The sequence below is a fragment of the Gadus morhua genome, chromosome 16, assembly GCF_902167405.1.
Source record: "Gadus morhua chromosome 16, gadMor3.0, whole genome shotgun sequence".
Taxonomy (NCBI): Eukaryota; Metazoa; Chordata; class Actinopteri; order Gadiformes; family Gadidae; genus Gadus; species Gadus morhua.
Window position 1 is genome coordinate 754,854 of NC_044063.1, and position 14,040 is coordinate 768,893.

At 55.6% G+C, this 14,040-nt stretch overlaps 2 protein-coding genes across 2 annotated transcripts; one reads left to right on the top strand and one right to left on the bottom strand.

Moving 5' to 3' along the window:
- Nucleotides 1-5,014: 5,014 nt before the first annotated feature.
- LOC115528959 (uncharacterized) lies at nucleotides 5,015-7,204 on the top strand. The gene is made up of 3 exons (XM_030337444.1): nucleotides 5,015-5,351; nucleotides 5,450-5,642; nucleotides 5,809-7,204. Exons 1-3 carry the CDS (start codon nucleotides 5,048-5,050, stop codon nucleotides 5,996-5,998), a joined length of 687 nt encoding a protein of 228 aa, XP_030193304.1. The 5' UTR covers nucleotides 5,015-5,047; the 3' UTR covers nucleotides 5,999-7,204.
- Nucleotides 7,205-7,544: 340 nt separating this feature from the next.
- On the bottom strand, nucleotides 7,545-13,948 carry LOC115528945 (centrosomal protein of 57 kDa). The gene is made up of 11 exons (XM_030337376.1): nucleotides 13,698-13,948; nucleotides 13,049-13,232; nucleotides 11,718-12,533; nucleotides 11,439-11,560; nucleotides 10,731-10,853; nucleotides 10,540-10,617; nucleotides 9,970-10,083; nucleotides 9,803-9,883; nucleotides 9,232-9,446; nucleotides 8,992-9,130; nucleotides 7,545-8,373 (listed from the first exon to the last, which is right to left on the bottom strand). Exons 1-11 carry the CDS (start codon nucleotides 13,743-13,745, stop codon nucleotides 8,200-8,202), a joined length of 2,094 nt encoding a protein of 697 aa, XP_030193236.1. The 5' UTR covers nucleotides 13,746-13,948; the 3' UTR covers nucleotides 7,545-8,199.
- Between the last annotated feature and the right edge of the window lie 92 nt (nucleotides 13,949-14,040).

Sequence of the window (14,040 nt, forward strand, 5' to 3'; positions counted from 1 at the left end):
TGACATGGCGTCATGTGTACGTCTTCACTGAACCTTTCCTCTGACACGCTGGCCCCCGGGGGCCGACGGCGGGGGCCAGACCCTCTAGGGCTGGCCACTAAACCCTAGTTTAGTCAGTAAGATGTTGTCTTAAATGCGAGCAGGAAGAGGAAGAGGAGGAGGTGGAAGAGGACGTGTATTGGCTCATTTCAACGGCAGCAGCCGAGGAAGAGGTACCATGAGTTAGCATGAGGAGCACCCCCTAGCGGTGCTAGCAGGGACATGCTGACGTGCTAGCTTGATATCTGGTCCCTGGTCCGGTGAAGGTCGACTGATGTGGAGCGGTGACTCAGAACACGCTCTGAGAGGGAGGAAGAGGAAGAGGAAGGAGGTCAGGGTCTGAGAGGAGGAAGAGGAAGGAGGTCAGGGTCTGAGAGGAGGAGGAGGAAGGAGGTCAGGGTCTGAGAAGAGGAGGAGGAAGGAGGTCAGGGTCTGAGAGGAGGAGGAGGAAGGAGGTCAGGGTCTGAGAAGAGGAGGAGGAAGGAGGTCAGGGTCTGAGGAGGAGGAAGAGGAAGGAGGTCAGGGTCTGAGGAGGAGGAAGGAGGTCGGGGTCTGAGGAGGAGGAAGAGGAAGGAGGTCAGGGTCTGAGAGGGAGGAAGGAGGTCAGGGTCTGAGAGGAGGAAGAGGAAGGAGGTCAGGGTCTGAGAGGAGGAGGAGGAAGGAGGTCAGGGTCTGAGAGGAGGAAGGAGGTCAGGGTCTGAGAGGAGGAAGAGGAAGGAGGTCAGGGTCTGAGGAGGAGGAAGGAGGTCGGGGTCTGAGAGGAGGAGGAAGAGGAAGGAGGTCAGGGTCTGAGAGGAGGAGGAGGAAGGAGGTCAGGGTCTGAGGAGGAGGAAGAGGAAGGAGGTCAGGGTCTGAGGAGGAGGAAGGAGGTCGGGGTCTGAGAGGAGGAGGAAGAAGGAGGTCAGGGTCTGAGAGGAGGAAGAGGAAGGAGGTCAGGGTCTGAGAGGGAGGAGGAGGAAGGAGGTCAGGGTCTGAGAGGAGGAAGAGGAAGGAGGTCAGGGTCTGAGAGGGAGGAAGAGGAAGGAGGTCAGGGTCTGAGAGGAGGAAGGAGGTCAGGGTCTGAGAGGAGGAAGAGGAAGGAGGTCAGGGTCTGAGAGGGAGGAAGAGGAAGGAGGTCAGGGTCTGAGGAGGAGGAAGGAGGTCGGGGTCTGAGAGGGAGGAAGAGGAAGGAGGTCAGGGTCTGAGAGGAGGAGGAGGAAGGAGGTCGGGGTCTGAGAGGGAGGAAGAGGAAGGAGGTCAGGGTCTGAGGAGGAGGAGGAAGGAGGTCAGGGTCTGAGAGGAGGAAGAGGAAGGAGGTCAGGGTCTGAGGAGGAGGAAGGAGGTCGGGGTCTGAGGAGGAGGAAGAGGAAGGAGGTCGGGGTCTGAGGAGGAGGAGGAAGGAGGTCAGGGTCTGAGGAGGAGGAGGAAGGAGGTCAGGGTCTGAGAGGGAGGAAGAGGAAGGAGGTCAGGGTCTGAGAGGGAGGAAGAGGAAGGAGGTCAGGGTCTGAGAGGGAGGAAGAGGAAGGAGGTCAGGGTCTGAGAGGAGGAAGGAGGTCAGGGTCTGAGAGGAGGAAGAGGAAGGAGATCAGGGTCTGAGGAGGAGGAAGAGGAAGGAGGTCGGGGTCTGAGAGGGAGGAAGAGGAAGGAGGTCAGGGTCTGAGAGGGAGGAAGGAGGTCAGGGTCTGAGAGGAGGAAGAGGAAGGAGGTCAGGGTCTGAGAGGGAGGAAGGAGGTCAGGGTCTGAGAGGAGGAGGAGGAAGGAGGTCAGGGTCTGAGGAGGAGGAAGGAGGTCAGGGTCTGAGGAGGAAGGAGGTCAGGGTCTGAGAGGAGGAAGAGGAAGGAGGTCAGGGTCTGAGGAGGAGGAAGGAGGTCGGGGTCTGAGAGGGAGGAAGAGGAAGGAGGTCAGGGTCTGAGAGGGAGGAAGGAGGTCAGGGTCTGAGAGGAGGAAGAGGAAGGAGGTCAGGGTCTGAGAGGGAGGAAGGAGGTCAGGGTCTGAGAGGAGGAAGGAGGTCAGGGTCTGAGAGGAGGAAGAGGAAGGAGGTCAGGGTCTGGGGAGGAGGAAGAGGAAGGAGGTCAGGGTCTGGGGAGGAAGAAGAGGAAGGAGGTCAGGGTCTGAGGAAGAGGAAGGAGGTCAGGGTCTGAGGAGGAGGAAGAGGAAGGAGGTCAGGGTCTGAGAGGGAGGAAGAGGAAGGAGGTCAGGGTCTGAGAGGAGGAAGGAGGTCAGGGTCTGAGGAGGAGGAGGAAGAGGAAGGAGGTCAGGGTCTGAGAGGGAGGAAGAGGAAGGAGGTCAGGGTCTGAGGAGGAGGAGGAAGGAGGTCGGGGTCTGAGAGGAGGAAGAGGAAGGAGGTCAGGGTCTGAGAGGGAGGAAGAGGAAGGAGGTCAGGGTCTGAGGAGGAGGAAGAGGAAGGAGGTCAGGGTCTGAGAGGGAGGAAGAGGAAGGAGGTCAGGGTCTGAGAGGAGGAAGGAGGCAGGGTCTCTGAGGGGACGGGGCTCCTGCGTCAGGGTCAGCCCGCTGTGACCTCCAGGGTACGGGGTCACATTGGGGTCACATCCCCCCGGGGGGTCACACGCCCCAGTGTTCAAAAAGACATCTGACCCATTTGAAGAAGGCCACGTCAGCCGTCTGATACAGGAAGAGATTTGTGTCTTGGAAAGTGAAAATGATCCATCAATGAAGAGGCTGGAGAGGGTCCGGTGTCTCATGGGAGAGAGGTGCTCACTGTTCATCAGAGGGGGGGGGGGGAGAGACAAGCAGAGAGTGACGGAGAGCAGCCTGCTGAAGCTAATATTCCCAGTCAGCCTCAGGCAAGCCACTCCGAGTAAGCATCAGATAGAAGAGGATGCAGACTAACAGACAAACTCTTTGACTGCCCTCTTTTGCCCTGTTCTCTCTCTCTCTCTCTCCCCCTCTCTCTCTCTCTCTCTCTCTCTCTCTCTCTCTCTCTCTCTCTCTCTCTCTCTCTCTCTCTGTCTCTGTCTCTCTCTGTCTCTCTCTCTGTCTCTGTCTCTCTCTCTCTCTCTCTCTCTCTCTCTCTCTCTCTCTCTCTCTCTCTCTCTCTCTCTCTCTCTCTCTCTCTCCGTCTCTCTCTGTCTCTCTCTCTACCTCTCTCTCTCTCTCTCTCTCTCTCTCTCTCTCTCTCTCTCTCTCTCTCTCTCTCTCTCTCTCTCTCTCTCTCTCTCTCTCTCTACCTCTCTCTCTACCTCTCTCTCTCTCTACCTCTCTCTGTCTCTCTCTGCTCTCTCTCTCTCTCTCTCTCTCTCTCTCTCTCTCTCTCTCTCTCTCTCTCTCTCTCTCTCTCTCTCTCTCTACCTCTCTCTCTACCTCTCTCTGTCTCTCTCTCTGTCTCTCTCTCTCTCTCTCTCTCTCTCTCTCTCTCTCTCTCTCTCTCTCTCTCTCTACCTCTCTCTCTCTCTCTCTCTCTCTCTCTCTCTCTCTCTCTCTCTCTCTCTCTCTCTCTCTCTCTCTCTCTCTCTACCTCTCTCTCTCTCTCCGTCTCTCTCTGTCTCTCTCTCTACCTCTCTCTCTACCTCTCTCTGTCTCTCTCTGCTCTCTCTCTCTCTCTCTCTCTCTCTCTCTCTCTCTCTCTCTCTCTCTCTCTCTCTCTCTCTACCTCTCTCTCTACCTCTCTCTGTCTCTCTCTCTGTCTCTCTCTCTCTCTCTCTACCTCTCTCTCTCTCTACCTCTCTCTCTCTCTCTCTCTCTCTCTCTCTCTCTCTCTCTCTCTCTCTCTCTCTCTCTCTCTCTCTGTGGGGGGCAGTATTGGGTTTCGTTGTGTGGTTCTCAGGTCCCGAGCGGTGGCCTAGACTCGGGGGGGGGGGGGGGGTCAGGTGTCTGTGATTCAGTGCATGTCACTGAACCACCTGACCCAGCGCGCGGCTCTGTCTGAGGGACCAGCATGCACTGCTCCCCCCCCCCCACACACACACACGCACGCACGCACATACACACACACATACACACACACGTCATTCATAAAATGGCTATATAAATATCAAAAAAAGCTTTAGATATCCAAATAAAATTATGTAATGATGTTATAAATCCCCATTTAAAATTCCCATTTGAACCATTTGAGAGCTTTATTTATTTATTACAGTGGATTTTCATCAGGGGATCTGTTATCGAAATGCACTCCGCTGTCGTTCTTCTTCTGCTCATTAATAAATAATGTACTGTGGTCACGTGGGCTTAATTACATACCTGATCTCATCCAATCACAGCGGCGCACCTCCATTCACGCCTCTGTATATCAGCGCAATTAACTCATGGCTGGTTGGTGTGCTTTGCAAAATGTAGTTTTTTGATGTGCAGCCTATGAGGTGCTTTGTTATTTTATACCAAATAGCTGTTATAACCTAACCCTAACCCTATAAAATCATTTGTATGTCTTCGAAAAACGCCCATTGACCCGAATCAAAGAACCGCGCAGGGGCCGTCCGACATTTGAATATCCAAAGTCTTATGTTCATTATGGTACGACGGTGTTGTCTCCCTACACACACCGGGCTGAAGGTGTCAGACCTCGGCTCCCGTTACCCGTCACCTCAGCCGGGATGCAATCCAGCAGGTCAATAAACACACTGTTGTTATTTGGCCAAACCCATTTGGTCACTTTAGCGACCCAGAAACTTCCATTCACGTTTCCTCCGCCAAGTCTTTATTTCATTTCCGTGGCGGTTTTAGTTCTACTGAAACGTGACTCTGAACCCGGATGAATAAAACATCTTATTGTGCTGCCTGACCACCCGAGACTTTTCAGGTGCAGAAGTGGTGAAAGGCGACTTAATATCCCTCCGACAGGACCGCTGGGCTGAGATTCACAACCCCCCTCCCCCCCCCCCCCACACGCACACACACACACACGCACACACACACACACACACACACACACACACACACACACACACACACACACACACACACACACACACACACACACACACACACACACACACACACACACACACACACACACACACACACACACATAAGGAGCCTCGGCAGGAGCCTGGAGCAGGGACGACGCAACATGTTAAAACCCCGGCGGCGCAGCGACCTCCTCCTGCCGGACGTCCCGCCGGTGTTCGGGAAGCCCTGGTTCTGGCACCGGAGCAGCGGCACCATGGAGACCAGCCGCAGCCTGGCGCAGGTCATCATGGAGATGCAGGACGATATCCAGAACCTGGACGGCGATAAGCGGGGACGTCGGGAGGACTCGTTCGGAGACTTTCCGGGGCCGCCAAGAGAGAGACCGAAACCCGCGGCACTGGAGAACCCTTACGCCAACCTGAGACGCAACGCGTCAGCGCCCGCTCTGGATGTTCAGTACCAAGGTAGGCGACGTTTTCTCGCCGTAGGGAAACTGCTGTTAGCCCAGAGAATAGATATAAACAAGAGAGGTTTACGTTTCTTATTGTTTCACCCTCTCAAGAGAACACGGTAATGACCGTCCGCCGGTACTCCATCGCCTCCCACCTGTCCGGGGGCAGCGGAGCAGAGGGGAGTAGCACCTCCTCAAGGAAGAGCGGGTCTGGCTGGGGGAGACTGCAGGAGGAACTCCACCCGGGATCCACCGCCACGCGGAGCAAGAAGCAGACCCTGCAGGACTTAGTCCATAAGAGCCGGTAGGGATTCAGATACGATGGATTTAGTTATATTGATTATTATATTATTATATTTGAATGCAACTCTTTTGTAGTGTAGGAAGTTTTTCTGATTGCCTTGTTTTGGACTATCCAGGAGAAGGATAAAATAAAGACAATCGATTAAAGCATCATTTTGTTCGTGCAGGGCCAAAGTGAAGACGGTCACGTTCCTCCTGCCGCTGGACGACATCTACACCAACAGACCGGGGCGGTCCCGACCGCTGGAGGACCCCTCAGACCCGGACCCCCGAGACCCGGACCCCCGCGACCCGGACCCCCGCGACCCGGACCCCCGAGCCACGGAGCTGGACCCCCTCACAGAGACCGACTACTGACCCGTCAGTCCCACCCGGAGGGCGCAGCGTGTTCCTCTGGGTCGCTCCGCCGGGGGCCCCGGGCTGATTTGTTTCACACCTGACCACGCAGCCAGACTCTGGTTACCGGTGTGGTTTTCATGAGGCCCTGGCAGCCCGGGGCCCTTCCCGCCGGTCTGGGGCCCGCGGGGGGATCGGGTGACGGGGCCGGTCCCACTGACCTGGGTGTCCAAACGCTCCATCACACCACCAGAGCCCAGGGGCCACACGACCAGAGACCAGGGGCCTCACGACCAGAGCCCAGGGGCCTCACGCCCAGAGCCCAGGGGCCTCATGACCAGGGACCAAGGGGCCTCACGACCAGAGCCCAGGGGCCTCATGACCAGAGCCCAGGGGCCCGCCTCACACGACCAGACGGCGGTATCGCTCCATGTGGGCGGTGTTGACTGTGTTGGCGGTCTCTCAATGTGGGCGGTGTTGATGGTTTCTCCATGTGGGGCAGAGGTTGACAGTCTCTCTCCATGTGGGCGGTGTTGATGGTCTCTCCATGTGGGCGGTGTTGATGGTCTCTCCATGTGGGCAGTGTTGATGGTCTCTCCATGTGGGGCAGGGGTTGACGGTCTCTCCATGTGGGCGGTAATGACGGCCTCTCCGTGGGGGTGGCGTTGACTGTCTCTCCATGTGTGCGGTATTGACTGTCTCTCTCTATGCGGGTCTCTCCATGCGGGTGAGGTGTTGACTGTCTCTCCCTGAGGGAGGTGTTGACTGTCTCTCCATGTGGGCAGTGTTGACTGTCTCTCTCCCTGAGGGAGGTGTTGACTCTGTCTCCGTGTGGGCGGTGTTGACGCCCTCTTCATGGGGGAGGTGTTGACGATCTCTCAATGTGGGAGGCAGTGTTGACGGTCTCTCCATGTGGGCGGTGTTGACGGTCTCTTCATGTGGCTGGTGTTGACGGTCTCTTCATGTGGCCGGTGTTGACTGTCTCTCTCCATGCAGGAGGCAGTGTTGACTGTCTCTCCATGTGGGGGAGGTGTTGACTGTCTCTCTCCATGTGGGCGGTGTTGACTGTCTCTCCATGTGGGGAAGGTGTTGACTGTCTCTCTCCATGTGGGCGGTGTTGACTGTCTCTCCATGTGGGGGAGGTGTTGACTGTCTCTCTCCATGTGGGCGGTGTTGACGGCCTCTCCATGTGGGTGGTGTTGACTGTCTCTCTCCATGTGGGAGGCAGTGTTGACGCCCTCTCCATGTGGCAGTGTTGAATGTCTCTCTCCATGTGGGAGGCAGTGTTGACGCCCTCTCCATGTGGGTGGTGTTGACTGTCTCTCTCCATGTGGGAGGCAGTGTTGACGCCCTCTCCATGTGGGCGGTGTTGAATGTCTCTCTCCATGTGGGAGGCAGTGTTGACGCCCTCTCCATGTGGGCGGTGTTGAATGTCTCTCTCCATGTGGGAGGCAGTGTTGACGGTCTTTCCATGTGGGAGGCAGTGTTGATGCCCTCTACATGCGGGAGGCAGTGTTGACGGTCTCTCCATGTGGGCGGTTTTAATATACTGAGATATGAACATGACGAAGGTGATCAATTGTTTTTATTTTTCATACGGAACCCGTTTCAGTGTATAATAGTAAATACACTGAAATTAATGTTACCATCGTCAAAATCAAATGATATAAATCTTGCATCACCTTGTCGATGCAGAGCTACAATAGTAGCCACTATGACTTATTTAGCGGTTGTGCATTAGACAAATTAGTTGACATGGGGACATAATGGACACAGCATTTGTACAGAAGTATGCGTATCCTAAAATAAATATACTATTCAAATTGGAATAGAAGTCAGAAATGAAAAGAGAAGTCAGAAATGAAAGCAAGCTCAGATCAATTATCAATCCCTTCAGTAGGAAAACACACTACCATCTACTGTTAAAAAATAGAATTACATCATCATTGAAATGTAAAAGTAAAGTAAACAGGTAAATTGCTGAACTATTGATAGTCAATGACTGCTCCTATATTTAAGGGAAAATAAAGATGCTGATAAACCAAAGTCTTGTCACTGGTCAATACTCATTCTTCTTCGAGCTTGTTCAGTGGATCATAGTCGATTATAAAATGTAATTATTAGAAATCTGCAGGTAGGTGGTTCATGTGGTAGAGCAGGTGTTCGGCGTGCGGCCCGCCCTCATGTCCGTAGAGACTTCTGCAGGGCCCTCAGAAGGGCCCTCATGTCCGTAGAGACTTCTGCAGGGCCCTCATGTCTTTGAGCAGCTTCAGGTTGGCATTGATGCGCTCGCACGCTCCGAAACTGCGACCCCTAGTGGCCACTGCGGTCCCCGCCGCCCCCCTCCGCCCGTTCTGCTCGGCCTTCCCGCTGCCGACACGGCGCAGCTTCTTGATCTACAGGAAATAAGGAACAACTCAACTGAATGATGAAGGCTAAATTGGACGGGGGCATTCATCTGAAATAGAAAGAGGTCCAGCTAGAGGAAAAGGATTGAAGCCAAGGTCCAGAGGATCACAATGTCTAACTGTTTAGTGTGATACGTATTCGAGTTCCTTTTAGTTGTATCAACATCTGAATGTAATCAATACCGGTCAAATCAAATTAATTCAGTACGAATTATTGTCACGTAACATACATCATATGTAGGACTGCAGACATAAAATAAATAAAATGTGAAAATTGTCTGGAGGAGGACGCGTGTACCAGCTGTGTGTGTCTTTGTGTACCTGCTGTGTGTATGTGTGTCTTTGTGTATCTGCTGTGTGTGTGTGTGTGTATTTGTCTGTGTGTGAGTGTACCTGTTGTGTGTGTTTGTGTGTATTTGTCTGTGTGTGAGTGTACCTGTTGTGTGTGTGTATTTGTCTGTGTGTACCTGTTGTGTGTGTGTGTGTGTGTGTGTGTGTGTGTGTGTGTGTGTGTGTGTGTGTGTGTGTGTGTGTGTGTGTGTGTACCTGCTCTGCGTGTGTGTGTGTGTGTGTGTACCTGCTCTGCGCGCGCGTGTGTGTGTGTACCTGCTGTGTGTGTCTGTGCAGCTGGGCGATGTGCTCCCCCTTCCTCTCCATCCTCAGCAGTAGCCTCTCCTGGTCCCGCAGCACGTCTCCCCGCTCCGCCCCCCCGGCCTGGACCCTCCGCACCAACGCAGCCTGCTCCCTGCATGCGCACGCAGACACAAAGACACACACGCGCACACATTACTCTGATTCATCACTGCACGCCTAACCCACTAATACTTAACACACTCTCACACTCACAGGCCCATGAGGCGGAGCTCCTCCTGTAGTGAGCTCAGGATCTCCTTCAGCTCCACCTCACTCGGTGGCTCTGAGGAGGAGGGGGAGGGGGAGGAGCAGGCGGCGCGGGGGGCCGGGGGTCTCTCCGCCGAGGGGGGGTGTGACCGCGGGTGGTGCTTCAGGAGGGACAGTACGGCCTGGACGTTAGCCCGCACAGAGTGGCTGCAGCCCACCGCCTGGAGGGGGGGGTAGGGGGGGTGGGGTTAGCAGGAGGGTGGAGCTAATGGGAGGAGGGTGGGGTTAACAGGAGGAGGGTGGGGTTAACAGGAGGAGGGTGGAGTTAACAGGAGGAAGAGGGTGGAGCTAATAGCAGGAGGGTGGAGTTTCCAGGAGGAGGAGGGTGGAGCTAATAGGAGGAGGGTGGAGCTAACAGGAAGAGGAGGATGGAGCTAACAGGAGGAGGATGGTGGAGCTAACAGGAGGAGGAGGGTGGAGCTAACAGGAGGAGGAGGGTGGAGGTAACAGGAGGAGGGTGGAGCTAACAGGAGGAGAAGGGTGGAGCTAACAGGAGGAGAGGGGTGGAGCTACCTACCATCCCGGCCACAAAGGGCACCACTCCCGGGCGGAGGCTGTGGTGAGGCTGGTTGCTGGAGGCCTTCTGCTGCTGAGGGCTCTGGACCAGCCAGCCAACGAGAGAGACAGTCAGGGAGCAGGTCAGGACAGACGGACGGACAGAAGCCCTCCCACAGGACCTCCTACCTGAGGCTCCCTGCTCCTCCTTCTGGCCGGGGGCACCCTGCCTCTGGACCTCCTCCTGGGGCGGGGAGAGACCGCCTGGAGGAGGAGCCGATTGGCCTCCAGGCCCGTCTGAAGCTGGAGAGGCCACAAAGAAAGTGAGCCACAAACACCTCCTGGGCTCTCCAATAGGAAGAACATCATGTGTATTATGGGCTGTAAGAAGAGAGTGAAGGTGAGGACCAGGTGTGCGATGGACCAGGTGTGCGATGGACCAGGTGTGTGCGATGGACCAGGTGTGTGCGATGGACCAGGTGTGTGCGATGGACCAGGTGTGCGATGGACCAGGTGTGCGATGGACCAGGTGTGCGATGGACCAGGTGTGTGCGATGGACCAGGTGTGTGCGATGGACCAGGTGTGTGCGATGGACCAGGTGTGTGCGATGGACCAGGTGTGCGATGGACCAGGTGTGCGATGGACCAGGTGTGCGATGGACCAGGTGTGTGCGATGGACCAGGTGTGTGCGATGGACCAGGTGTGTGCGATGGACCAGGTGTGCGATGGACCAGGTGTGCGATGGACCAGGTGTGTACCAGGTCAGCCTTCTCTTGGACCAGCTTCCTCTGGCGTTCCTCTTCCTCCAGCTTCTCCTCCAGCTCACGGATCTTCTTCTGCCAGACAGACGGAAACCATCTTTAAATGTTTGTACTGGTACCACAGACCAGACCAGTAGGACCAGACCAGTGGGACCAGACCAGTGGGACCAGACCAGTGTCAGCAGTACCTCTGCCTGGTTCTGAGCGAGCGTCATCCTGATGTACTCCCTCTCCAGTCGCTCCAGCTTCTCCCAGTGGGCATGCTCAGGTCCGGAGGCTGGGTCACCTGACGGGTCTGTTGCCATGGAGACCTGGGAGTCAACAATCGTCATTTTATCAATTTAATATTAGAGACGGGAAATTATGAATGTTATGATGCGGTAGCCTCAGCACTAGATGCTACATGCCAGTAGCAGTAGCCTCAGCGCTACATACCAGTAGCAGTAGCCTCAGAGCTACATGCTACATGCCAGTAGCAGTAGCCTCAGAGCTACATGCTACATGCAGGTAGCAGTAGCCTCAGCGCTACATGCTACATGCCAGTAGCAGTAGCCTCAGCGCTACATGCTACATGCCAGTAGCAGTAGCCTCAGCGCTACATACCAGTAGCAGTAGCCTCAGAGCTACATGCCAGTACCAGTAGCCTCAGAGCTACATGCTACAAGCCAGTAGCAGTAGCCTCAGCGCTACATGCTACATGCCAGTAGCAGTAGCCTCAGCGCTACATGCTACATGCCAGTAGCAGTAGCGTCAGCGCTACATGCTACATGCCAGTAGCAGTAGCCTCAGCACTACATGCTACATGCCAGTAGCACTAGCCTCAGCGCTACATGCCAGTAGCACTAGCCTCAGCGCTACATGCTACATGCCAGTAGCGCGGCGGCGTGCCCTCTGACCTGCTGCTGGAGGAGGCTGGTGCGGTCCTGCTGGGCGAGGCGGACCGTGCGTCTCATGAGCTCCAGCTGTCTCTCCAGCTGCTGGCAGCGGGCCTCGGCAGCAGCCAGCTGGGTGAGCAGCACTGTGGGGGCACAGGAGGGCTTTGAGGAGAGGGAGTACAGCATGCAGAGAGAGGCGTGTCCATAGGACACACCGCAGAGCTCCTGGAGGGGCCCTGGGGCCGACGCCCTCTGACCTGTGAGCCTTTCTGGACGGATCGGGAGGATCCAGAACGGTACCTTGGTTGCATTGGGGTCGATCGCTGGCCCCTTCGCTTCGCATCTCCCTCCGGGTGGAGGTGACGTCAGAGGGCTGCTCCGCCTGTCGTCGGGTGGAGGTGAACTCAGACCGTGGCTCCGCCTGTCGTCGGGTGCAGCTGACCTCAGACCTTGGCTCCGCCTGTCGTCGGGTGGAGGTGACCTCAGACCGTGGCTCCGCCTGTCGTCGGGTGGAGGTGACCTCAGACCGTGGCTCCGCCTGTCGTCGGGTGGAGGTGACCTCAGACCGTGGCTCCGCCTGTCGTCGGGTGGAGGTGACCTCAGACCGTGGCTCCGCCTGTCGTCGGGTGGAGGTGACCTCAGACCGTGGCTCCGCCTCTCTCCGGGTGGAGGTGACCTCAGACCGTGGCTCCGCCTCTCTCCGGGTGGAGGTGACCTCAGACCGTGGCTCCGCCTCTCTCCGGGTGGAGGTGACCTCAGACCGTGGCTCCGCCTCTCTCCGGGTGGAGGTGACCTCAGACCGTGGCTCCGCCTCTCTCCGGGTGGAGCTGACCTCAGACCGTGGCTCCGCCTCTCTCCGGGTGGAGCTGACGTTGGTAGCTGGTGCGTCTCTCCCCAGCGCCTGCAGACCGGGGTCCACTGGTCTCTGGGTGGAGGTGACCAGTGGTCGGGTGGAGTGCTGCTCCGCCTGCAGGCCCAGGTCCACTGGTCTCTGGGTGGAGGTGACCAGTGGTCGGGTGGAGGGCTGCTCCGCCCGGAGGCCCAGGTCCGCTCCTCTCTTCTCCACCTCCAGCCGTCTGATCTTCTCCTGGAGGTTCCTCAGGGCGGAGATGATTTCTAGGCGGCCACATGAAAGGGGGTGAACAGGGTGGTGTGGTTCACAGGGTGGTGTGGTTCACAGGGTGGTGTACAGGGTGGTCTAGGGTGGTGTCCACCAACGGGGGAGATGGTGTTTGTTATTGTTCAGGTTTATGCGTGACGCTGATGAACGGGCTCATAGTGAACTACTTTTATGTTTAGGTTGATGTTTAGCCCGTTATGAAAGGATGAAATGGCTGTTCTGGTGGTCTGGCCAACCTCTGTTGACACTGAACTCCTTATCGCCAGGTTACGGACAGACACTATCAGATGAAGCGCCCTGTCTAAACCAAGGACAGGCAATGATGGTCAATGGAGAAAGAGACACGCAGCATACTGCTGGAGCTCAGAGTGAAGGAATGGCTGAATGACTGTGGTGTAGGATCAAGTTTCCCTTCTGTTGCTATGGAGCGATAATGAGACCCAATACCTCGGTGGAGACAGTGTGTTTGACAAAGCAAAAGGGATACAAACACACACAACGCCCCCCATACCTGCACTGTGGGACTCTGGGAACGACTTGGCAGGCGAGGTGGGCGGAGGAGCCTGCCTCATGCATGGTGGTGGTCTGTGGAGGGGGGGGGTCTTGATGAAGGGCTGGTGAGCAGGGTAGTCTTTATAAGACGACAGCGACGGACTGACACACATGAGGCCAGTGGGCAGCGCCGGCCACCATTCCTGTGGAGAACCACAGCTGAATAATGAATAGCATGCGAGAGTCACGAACTAAAACAAAGCCAGCTTTGGACCTTTATTTTGAAAAGCCACATTCCCTATCACTCATACAAGATGCACTCTCATTTCCCCAGACAGGATTTAGCTGGTCAGCCGTGTACCAAATGATAGTAATTAATAACATGCCTTGCAAAATGAGCAGCTTTTCCTGGGCGTTAGTGACACTATAGTAGTATTCCGTGCCATTTGACAAACTAAACAGGTGTATCCAAAATGTATGATGGCACATGCAAACACTTGTTTACGGCGGACCTCTGCTACCTCCAGACCATCAGGCGGACCTCTGCTACCTTCAGACCATCAGGCGGACCTCTGCTAGTTTCAGACAATCAGGCGGACCTCTGCTACCTTCAGACCCTAAGGCTGACCTCTGATACCTCCAGAACATATACGGTGGACCTCTGATACCTTGTTGTGATGCGCCTCCCCGGCGGGTGTTTTTGACAGCGTCTCCATCCCGGTTCGGCGGCTTCTGGTCTAGAGTATGTCTGCACTAACAAACCATTCTTTCAATCGTCCATCCTTGGATTCGTAGATACTGAGAACAAAGGAATTGCATCGGCTCAGCTGCCCAGGCTGGTTAAACTAAAGTGTAGATATAACCGGGAACCCAAAACAATTCGCCTCTTCCACTCGGGCCACTCCGTCCGTTGTGCATCTATTGGCTAAGCAAACTTAACCCGGATATGTAGTTTGTTTTCTAACTAATACACTAATGAACCCTCTACAACAGCGTGATAATAAACAACAA

What these genes read in the sequence shown, in the direction of transcription:
- LOC115528945 (XM_030337376.1), bottom strand. Translation starts at nt 13,745, where the DNA reads ATGGAGACGCTGTCAAAAACACCCGCCGGGGAGGCGCATCACAACAAG. An exon ending in TCGACCCCAATGCAACCAAG is followed by an intron (nt 11,561 to 11,717) that starts GTACCGTTCTGG and finishes GTGCCCCCACAG; the next exon opens with TGCTGCTCACCCAGCTGGCT. An exon ending in TGCACAGACACACACAGCAG is followed by an intron (nt 8,374 to 8,991) that starts GTACACACACAC and finishes TATTTCCTGTAG; the next exon opens with ATCAAGAAGCTGCGCCGTGT.
- LOC115528959 (XM_030337444.1), top strand. Translation starts at nt 5,048, where the DNA reads ATGTTAAAACCCCGGCGGCGCAGCGACCTCCTCCTGCCGGACGTCCCG. An exon ending in TCTGGATGTTCAGTACCAAG is followed by an intron (nt 5,352 to 5,449) that starts GTAGGCGACGTT and finishes CACCCTCTCAAG; the next exon opens with AGAACACGGTAATGACCGTC. An exon ending in GACTTAGTCCATAAGAGCCG is followed by an intron (nt 5,643 to 5,808) that starts GTAGGGATTCAG and finishes TTGTTCGTGCAG; the next exon opens with GGCCAAAGTGAAGACGGTCA.